The sequence below is a fragment of the Stigmatopora argus genome, chromosome 3 (assembly GCF_051989625.1).
Source record: "Stigmatopora argus isolate UIUO_Sarg chromosome 3, RoL_Sarg_1.0, whole genome shotgun sequence".
Taxonomy (NCBI): domain Eukaryota; kingdom Metazoa; phylum Chordata; class Actinopteri; order Syngnathiformes; family Syngnathidae; genus Stigmatopora; species Stigmatopora argus.
In genome coordinates, this window is record NC_135389.1 from 17,326,903 (window position 1) to 17,337,148 (window position 10,246).

The 10,246-nt window shown below is 40.5% G+C and overlaps 1 protein-coding gene across 1 annotated transcript in view; it reads left to right on the plus strand.

Annotated features, from left to right (window-relative positions):
* Window positions 1-8,211: 8,211 nt before the first annotated feature.
* Window positions 8,212-10,246, plus strand: part of LOC144071967 (snaclec 3-like) — a 2,615-nt gene continuing 580 nt past the window's right edge. Inside the window, exons 1-5 of the mRNA XM_077597504.1 lie at window positions 8,212-8,222; window positions 8,346-8,408; window positions 8,496-8,523; window positions 9,516-9,602; window positions 9,747-9,904. Of these exons, the coding sequence (XP_077453630.1) occupies window positions 8,346-8,408; window positions 8,496-8,523; window positions 9,516-9,602; window positions 9,747-9,904 (336 nt within the window). The 5' untranslated portion in view covers window positions 8,212-8,222. The remainder of the gene's footprint in view (window positions 8,223-8,345; window positions 8,409-8,495; window positions 8,524-9,515; window positions 9,603-9,746; window positions 9,905-10,246) is intronic.

Genomic DNA, 10,246 nt, shown 5'->3' on the forward strand with positions numbered 1-10,246 from the left:
ATCTATCAGAAATCAGGCCCGATGGTGTCATTTTCAGAGGATCTGAATTGGGTCAAAAAAATGTTTTTTTTTTAGGTATTAACTCAATAGCTCCCATTGACGGCGAGAGACGTTCAAACCATTTTGACTGCGAGGGCTGGCGGTGATCGTACTCTTGCTGCCAGCCTGCCAAGTCATAATGGATTGGCGGCCTTTCGCTGTCAATGGTAGTAAAATATGATTACATGCTATGGCAGTTGATGAGTTAAAACAAGTTATAACAAGTAACAAAATGATACATATGTATAATGCAAAAATGTATAAATATTCACCATATTTTGTAATATATTCTATACTTATTTTGACACTTTTGAAACAAACCTGCATCACTAAAAAAAGGGAATTTGTCATTCCCCTCCAATACATTTAAAAACCCTGATCTTTTTTTACCCGATTCCAGATCTCCCAAAATGACCCGATTGGGAAACGATTTTTGGTACATTCCGATCCGATTTTTGATTGGGGACATCCATGAATGCTAATACATGTAGCGTCCGTCATCATTCTCTTCACACGTGAGATTTACATAAGAAATTTTCAATTTACAAAAAAAGTTCTGGAACCAATTAATTTTGTAAGTAGAGGCATGACTGTATGTTTGTGTGTGTGAGTGTGTGAGTGTGTGAGTGAGTGTGTGTGTGTGAGAGAGTGTGTGTGAGTGTGTGAGTGTGTGTGTGAGTGTGTGTGTGAGTGAGTGTGTGAGTGTGAGTGAGTGTGTGTGTGTGTGAGTGTGTGTGAGTGTGTGAGTGTGTGTGTGTGAGTGTGTGAGTGTGTGAGTGAGTGAGTGAGTGTGTGAGTGTGTGAGTGAGTGTGTGAGTGAGTGTGTGTGTGTGTGAGTTTGTGTGAGTGTGTGTGTGTGTTAGTGTGTGAGTGTGTGTGTGTGAGTGTGTGTGTGTGTGAGTGTGAGTGAGTGTGAGTGAGTGTGTGAGTGAGTGTGTGTGAGTGTGTGTGTGTGTGTGAGTGTGTGTGTCTGAGTGTGTTTGTGTTTGTGTGTGAGTGTGTGTGTAAGTAAGTGTGTGTGAGTGTGTGTGAGTGTGTGAGTGTGTGTGAGTGCGTGGGTGTGTGTGTGTGGGGGGGGGGGGTTAACAAACTCCTTTTCAAACGCGTGACTCCATTGTTCAAAATAGAGAATACAGACGCTCCCCTACTTACGAACGAGTTAGGTTCCGACCGAGTGTTCATAAGTTGAATTTATTTTGTAAGTTGCTCAGCGCTATATTTTGTATTATAATTTATGTTTAAGGCCTATATAAGTATATTGAAGGTTTATATAAGTGCATTTGTATGTTTAAGGCTTGTATAAGTAACACGCATTGGTTTGTACTGAAAAAAAATTTTTAATAAAATGGAGAGAATACATACAGTACTGTATACATACATTAGAGCAGGGGTCTCAAACTTGCGGCCCGCGGGCCAACTGCGGCCCGCGGGACGATAATTTGCGGCCCCCGTCTTAATATGAAAGATCGATGGTTTTTTTTTTTTTTTTTTTTTTTTTTTTTTTTTTTTTTTTTTTTTTTTTTTTTTTTTTTTTACCCCTTTCCCCATGATGGCGCCGTTTAAGTGGCAGCCAGTGGCAGTAGCTCTGTCCACTCATGTTTTTCTTGTTTTACAGCATGTTTTACATGAAAAATTAGAGGGAACATTGACATGCACCTGCTGGGGCAGGTGTGATACTGGTGTGCCGATAGCGAGCAATGATGATGTCGTGACCGGATGATTCGCCTAAAGACGTTTCGCCGACGGACGTTTGACAGACGGACAGGTCGTACTAGTATTTGTTAGTTTAATTTTAATGATTAAATACAAATACTAGTATTTGTATTTAATCATTAAACGCTGTTTTCAGCTGGATTTGACCGAATTTGAGAGCATTTTGAGCCGTTTGGCGAATGGACGTCTATAGACGTTTTTTTGCCTCCATCGCGATATCATCCAGTATTTGTATTTAATCATTAAATGCTGTTTTAGGATGGATTTGACCCGATTGCTGTCATTTTACGGCTCGGTTCTGCTACATCTGCCTGCCCAAGAGTGCTTATTCCCGGACTGCCATTGATGGTAGACGAACATTGATTTTTACTATAATTGGATTGGATTGGATTGGATTGGATTGGATAACTTTATTCATCCCGTATTCGGGAAAATTCGTTGTTCCAGTGGCAAGAGGGTGAGGATGCAGGAATAGGAAAGGCATTTTAGACATAAATAGATAGGTAATAAGTAGGTCAAGAAATAAATACATGAATAAATATATAATTAAGTAAGCGTGTTGCTTAGGACATATATACATACATGCATACACATAAATGTACATGCATGCATACGGTAGGTCTTAACACACAGCCATTTTTTTGTTAAAGAGCCTGACAGCTGATGGGAGGAAGGATCTGCGGAAGCGCTCCTTCCTGCAATGAGGGTGCCGCAGTCTATTGCTAAAGGAGCTTCGGAGGGACTCCACAGACTCATGCAGGGGGTGGGAGGTGCTGTCCATGATGGACATCATCCTGGTCAGCATCCTCCGCTCTCCCACTTCCTCCACAGAGTCCAAAGGACAGCCCAGAACAGAGCTGGCCCTCCTGACCAGCTTATTCAGCCTGTTCCTGTCCCTCTCCGTGCTCCCGCATCCCCAACAAAGCACTGCATAAACACTGCAGAGGCCACCACAGTGTCGTAGAAAGTCCTCAGCAGTGTCCTGCACACTCCAAAGGACCGTAGACTCCTCTCCTTTGGACAACACCGGCGGCGGGCCGGATTAAAAATCCTAACGGGCCGTATATGGCCCGCGGGCCGAGGTTGAAAAACTTGTACACACACGATCCGGCGGGGCGAGCGTTCGAATCCCGTTTCGGCGAAACCTCCGTTCGGCCGAATGAACGTTCGGTGGAACGTCCATTCGGCGACCTGCCCGTCTGTCAAACGTCCGTCGGCGAAACGTCTTTAGGCGAATCATCCGAGTACCGATGATGTCGCTCACACTGGTACTCAGTGCGCTCAGGGAGGTTGTCTTTCTGCTCAGACCAACAAAAAATTAGAGGGAACTTTGGTTCGGAGCTGAATGAACCAATCACGGTGAGGTATACGGCTCTTGAGGGCGGGACATCGGCCGGGCTGTCCAGTGCCTCGCTCACTCACTCATTCATTCCTCCAATCAGCTGGGCGGAGGAGAAGCCGTGAGGCCGATCACTCCGCTCGGCGCGCACACTCCTCCGCTGCTCTCAGCATAGAACTGAATGAGGCGCTATGATCCGTGATCCAGCCTGTGTCAGTGTCTGTAGCCATCTCCGCGATTGAAACGGAGAGCGAAAGTGCACATGCGCCACAAACCCGCGCGACTGAATGTGAAAGATCAACCCGAGACTCATTCCAAGTGGAAAAACATATTACAGAGCCCCAGAGATGTCTCTTTCAAAGCCTGCCGTGAAGAGAAAGGTCGGTGATGAGCACAGACAGTTTCAAGAAAAGTGGGGAGTGCAATATTTCTTTGTTGAACACAGGGGCACCCCGACGTGTCTCATTTACACTGAAAAAGTTGCGGTGCACAAGGAATACAATTTGAAACGTAATTGTACTATGAGACATGCTGAGGAGTACGAAAAATACCAGGGAGATGAGAGAGCCAACCAGGTTGCCAGTCTTAAAACACGTCTTCTGAGGCAACAGGATCTCTTCAAGAAGGCTACCAAAGACAGTAATGCAGCAGTCAAAGCTAGCTACGCCGTTTGTGAGTTGATTGATCCTGTGCTAAGTGATCCCAAATGGCTCATGGACTTGGCTTTTCTTGTTGATATCACACATGAGCTTAATGTACTGAACAAGAAGCTACAAGGCCAGGGGCAACTTGTCAGTGCTGCCTAGCATTCTGCACTAAACTTGTGTTATGGAAAGCCCAGCTCTCTCAGACAAACCTTTGCCATTTCCCAGCATGCAAGGCTCTCGTGGATGCAGGCACACCATTCAGTGGTGAGAAGTATGTTGAGGCCATTTCGAAGCTACAGGAGGAATTTGATCACAGATTTGCAGACTTCAAGACACACAAAGCCACATTTCAAATTTTTGCGGACCCCTTCTCCTTTGATGTGCAAGATGCCCATCCTGAGCTTCAAATGGAGCTCATTGACCTGCAGTGCAACTCTGCACTCAAAGCCAAGTTCAGGGAGGTGAGTGGAGAAGCAGACAAGCTTGGGCAATTTTTGAGAGAGTTGACCCCCAGCTTCCCTGAACTTTCCCGAAGGTTCAAGCGGACCATGTGCCTTTTTGGGAGCACATACTTGTGTGAGAAGCTCTTCTCCACCTTGAACTTCAATAAGTCCAAGTACAGGTCCAGACTTACTGATGAGCATCTTCAAGCTCTACTGAGGGTCTCCACTGCTTCCTCCCTCAAGCCAAATGTGACTATGTGAGAAGAAGCGCTGCCAGGTCTCTAGCAGCAAGGAGTAGGCAAAAGAAGCCGTGTTCAGAATATTTCATGTTCAATGTTCCATTCAAGTTCAGAAAGTTAAAGGTTAAAGAGCTGTTAATACAGACATTTGAAACGGAATAAAAATAATTCATTTTCTCTACTTAGCCAGCCAGTGTATATCTACTGTATACTCATTAGTATTATTTGGTTTTATATTACTGATTGATTTATTTTTTATTCATCTTTAAGTTAATTTATTTAATTCATTATTTTTTGTTAAAAAATAAAGATATTTGATAACGTTGGAAAGTTTTATCAGTGCTTTTCTTGTGGAAATCCTGATGCGGCCCAGTCTCACCCAGACTCGGCCTCTAGCGGCCCCCAGGTAAATTGAGTTCGAGACCCCTGGCCTAGGCCATAAAGTTGTTGTGTCTTATCCTTTTTTTCTTGAATTAAACAAAATCTTCAAATGCAGTTTTTTGCACTTATTATTTTGAAAGAAAACAGAGTGAACCTTTTTGGGTTCGGCAACCAAATAATTTGTCGAAAAAACAGACCTAAATCAAAACTCGGGTTTTGATTGTTTTCGACTGTTTTCACCAATTCATTTTTCATTTTCATAACTTGATACCTTTGACACTTTGAATTTAGTTTTAACCAATTGGAGTCTTTTGCAGTAGATTGGAAACAAAAAGTTGATTAGACTACTGCTTTTAAAAATGAAAGATTTGCCTCTACGACTTTGAATTCTAACAGTTCAAGCTAAATCAATAAATGTTCACAAAATGAACTGTGGGAACAGGTCGTCACTGGCTACAAAACTAAATGTCAAAGACATCATTAAGTGGTTTCTTACAATGCAGCCAAACAAGGTGCATTCTTCTTTGCAAAAACAAACGCTCATTGTTTCCTTGAGTTTTATTTACGAAGAACCAAAGTGACAGCCGGTAATTAGTTGATGCTTTTTTATTAAATTCCTATGTGATTACAAGCACATGACAACTTTTAACTCTGGTAATTTTCCACAGCTGCTAATTCTACTGTGCAGGTTACCAAACTGACAGCCGTTCTTAAACATTGAATAAAAAGGCTTACAATAAAACGATAGGATTCATTTTGTCCATTGATAAAATGGAGAAGATGCAAGTAATAGAGCCTAACCAAAAATATTCCAGTTGGTGGAAAAAGTCATTGGAAAAACGACTACTAAATGACATGGTGACGACTATGCGATTAAAATACCGGTTGAAAGTGGGGATGTTTGATGTTTCGTAACTTGGATTTTCTGTTCACTTCTTTGGGCAAAAAAATTCCCAGTGAGCGTTTCTTAAACGCAATATTTCGTACAGAGGTACCGTGGTACTACTACAGTGGGGAAAACGAGTATTTAGTCAACCACCAATTGTGCAAGTTCTCCTACTTGAAAAGATTAGCGAGGCCTGTAATTGTCAACATGGGTAAACCTCAACCACGAGACCGAATGTGGAAGAAAAAAAACTGAAAATCACATTGTTTGATTTTTAAAGAATTTATTTCCAAATTAGAGTGGAAAATACGTATTTGGTCACGTATGTGTGTGTGTGTTTGTGTGTGTGTTGTGTGTGTGTGTGTGTTGGGGTTATTCTGGGATGTTATTATATATGTGCATAATGGGGCACATATGGAATATGTGCATATTATTAAATCATTCTTACGAAGCAGACGAAAGCTGGCTTCGAGGACATTTAATTGTTTTCAGGACTATTGACTCGGACAGGACACCATGTTCCAGGCCGATGACTGTTGATCTGAGTTCGCAATGAAGATCTACGAAGGACTCTTAAATTGCATTGACCTGGATTCCAGCAGATGGCGATAATCGAATCAACTTCCGAAAATACTCGCATATTATTTAAAAATACTGTCGCTCGGTTTTTAACTTATATGGAATTATTATGCTTATTTGTGCAAATTCTTACGCAGTTGTTTTAGTTTCCGATTCGCTCAGGTCAGCTTAAACGCTTACTTGTGCAAATTCTTACGCAGTTCTTTTGGTTTCCGACCTGTTATGCAATTGTTGTGGCAGTTGTTTTTGACCTTAATGGTGTTATTCGGTTAGCTTATGCAATTGTTTGAATCAGTTTACAGTAAGTGTTTTGATTATGCGCGACTAAATGGACAGAGGAGGATGCCGTTTCTTCAGAATCATCTGGGACGAGGACGAAGTCAGGGTGGATTCTCCTTGCAAGTTTCGTAGCTGGAATATGTCAACGATGTCTCTCTGTTTTTATTAAAGTATACCTATTAATAAACCTATCAGTGTGTGTGTGTATATATATGTATATGTATATATATGGATATGTATATATATGTATATGTGTATATATATATATATATATATATATATATATATATATATATATATATATATATATATATATATATATATATATATATATATATATGTGGCGGTCTGCATTTTCTCGTAGCGCCTTCAACGTATCAATCCAACCCTCATTTTTCCAGTCTTTAACTTGATAACTTTTACACTTTGAATTTAGTTTTGACCAATTGGAGTGAGTCTTTCGGAGTAGATTGAAAACAAAAAGTTGTTTAGACTACTGCTTTTAAAAATGAAAGATTTGCCTCTACAACTTTGCAGTTCAAGCTAAATCAATAAATGTTCTCAAAATAAACTGTGGGAACAGTTCGCCATTGGGTACAAAACTAAATGTCAAACACATCATTAAGTGGTTTCTTACAATGCAGCCAAACAAGGTGCATTCTTCTTTGCAAAAACAAACGCTCATTGTTTCCTTCTGTTAAAATTTACGAAGAGCCAGAGTGTCAACCGGTAATTAGTTGAAACATTTTTGCTATTATTTAATTCCTATGTGATTACAAGCACATGACAACTTTTAACTTCGGTAATTTTCCACAGCTGCTAATTCTACTGTGCAGGTTACCAAACTGACAGTCGTTCTTAAAAATTGAATACAAAGCCTTACAATAAAACGATAGGATTCATTTTGTCCTTTGATAAAATGGAGAAGATACAAGTAATAGAGCCTAACCCAAAATATTCCAGTTGGCGGAAAAAGTCATTGGAAAAACGACTACTAAATGACATGGTGACGACTATGCGATTAAAATACCGGTTGCAAGTGGGGATGTTTAATGTTTCGTAACTCTGATTTTTTGTTCACTTCTTCGGGCAAAATTTTTCCCATGAGACCGAATGTGGAAGAAAAAAACAGAAAATCACATTGTTTGATATATATATATATAGACCTGGGATCGAACCCTGGACCCCAAAACCAACGCACTAACTACGCCTCCACCGGCCCCCACTATCATTCCAAATCTCTAACCAAAATATGAATCTTCAATATTAACTCCAATGACAACCTTGGAAGAAAAAAGAATATGCCAAAATGCCATTCTGGCAGCTGTCATTGTGGAAAATAATCAAATGTTTCAATTTGACCAAATAAAAAAGAATAAAGTATTGTGACGTAAAGTATTGGGTCCCTAATATGACATTTTATTAGGGACCCATGAAAAATCGCGTTGTAAAAAATATTTATTAGTTTTGTATTTGTTGTATTTATTAGTTATTCAATCCAAACCAATCCAACAGGGTGGTGCAACAGAGTGATGCAAAAATGTTTTTGTCTTTTCATATGCAAATGCTCTAAAACTGGTATGAACTGATTGGTTAAGGAGTCATTATCTGAACAGCCTAAACTATAAAAGAGAGCAAAGGCATTGTGCTTGGCATCAGAGATAAACAAGCGCAAAGGTACTCTTGTTTCCCACAAATACAATTGCACTTGACGTTTTCCAGCTTCCTTCTTCACTGGGTCGGGAGAAGGTTTGAGAATATCATTGAAGAATTGTAATATATCTCTTAATTGTGGTACAGATGGCATTGACTCTTCGCTCGCTGCTCCTTCTCGGTGGCTTGATTGGAATGATGACTGGAGTCGTAAGTTCAAATCGTATCAACGTACTGTATTTTAGTTGTGTTTTTTATATGAACTGTTTTGTCTAAACGTTCTCTTTTTCATTACAGCGGGCATTCCCTACAAAACATCTCAAAGGTAGGTTGTCGGAGCAGTAGATTTATAAGTGTGTTGGCAATGTCTCGATGGTGATTTTTTTGGTTTTGCTTTTTTCCATGTCGATTTGCCGATACCGATTTGGAATCCATATTTTTAGACAAGTAATGCAAAATAGAATACAAAAAACCTGTGCTTTACTTGTTACATTCTTTTTTGTAAAACGAAAAAAAATCATCATTTAATTGTTGCATTTCGTCATTAGCTTGTTGCGTTCTTTGCAAAAAAAAAAAAAAAAATCGTCATTTACTAGTGTTTTCTACCGGTACCTCCTCAGGAAATGCTGTTTACGAATAATATTACAAGAAGCTCTGTTAAAATGTAGATGGACACTCAAAGCCCTCTGACATTACATCCTTATTTAGTACCTACGAATGACGGAGTATTGTGGGTTCAGAATCTTTCTCAAGGATACTTAGGAGAGGAATCAGACCCAGGAATCTCTGTATTGGGGAACAACAACTACACCACTGAGCCACTTATCATTTTTTTTGTGCTATAAATCGGACTTTGGTGGCAACAGCCAAAAGAACGCATGATGAAGTGAAAAACTAGATATAAGTCGCAATTTTGGGAGGGCCATTTTGATTTGATCAGAAACCAAGAACAGATATATGTTTAAAAAACAATGATGAATGGAGAACTGGCTAAAAAGGCAAAAAAAAAACAGCAGGCCGTCAGTGATCAGAGAGAGAAAAATGGCATATTGAGTATTAGTCGCAAGCTCAGCTAAACTATGAAAAAAAATGGTAATTTATAATCCATAAAATACGGTACTATCATTTTGAAAGAAAAGTAGTCCCACACAGCGGCTTGATTTACAGCAACCAAAAATCCATTGCGATGGTGCTGAAAAATACATGAACACTTGATTAGTTCTGATCTTGCGACCAAATCCGATGCTCCAAAAATAGCCAGAACTCAGTATTGGCTCGGGACATCACGATTGCCAATGACACCAAATTGTTCTGCAGACGTGAGCTGTCCTGAAGGATGGACCCAGCTGGACTGCAAGTGCTACATCTACCAAGACGAAGAAAGGGACTTTGCGGATGCAGAGGTATGGAATACCCAAGTTGTTGCCGACCAGTTTACTGCTGATATATTAAATTGTGTATCTGTCTGCCCAATGGGCTTATCTTGCACACTGTCGAACAGATCTAAACGAGTGAAATCCACGTGTTTCTTCTCTCTTCTCATCAGGCCCGTCTGCAATATTCTTGGTGGCAATCTGGTCTCCATTACCAGTGACCTGGAAAATGCGGTTATTCGCGAACTTGTAACGGCAGGAATTGGCATTGCCTCAGGAGCAGGCGCAGGCGTTTTTTCCCCTATATGGATTGGATATCACGATGGCGTTGAGGTGAATCAGTTTGCCGGAAGAAATGTTCTGATGGAATCCTGCCAATTTTGATAGGTTAAAATGTCTTTCCTCACAGAAAAGGTTTATTATCCCAAATCATTCGTGTACATCGTTTTTAATTGGTGAAAATGTATTAACTTTATATTAACAGTGGGATATCCGTCTCCTTGTGCCCTGCAATTGGCAGGCGACCGATTCAGGGTGTACCCCGCATGGTGCCCGTAGTTAGCTGGGATAGGCTCCAGCACCCCCCGCAACCCTTGTGAGGATAAGCGGTTTCAGAAAATGAACGGATATCGATACTAGTTCTTTATCCTCCTGGAGCCAATCCGAGCTAACTAT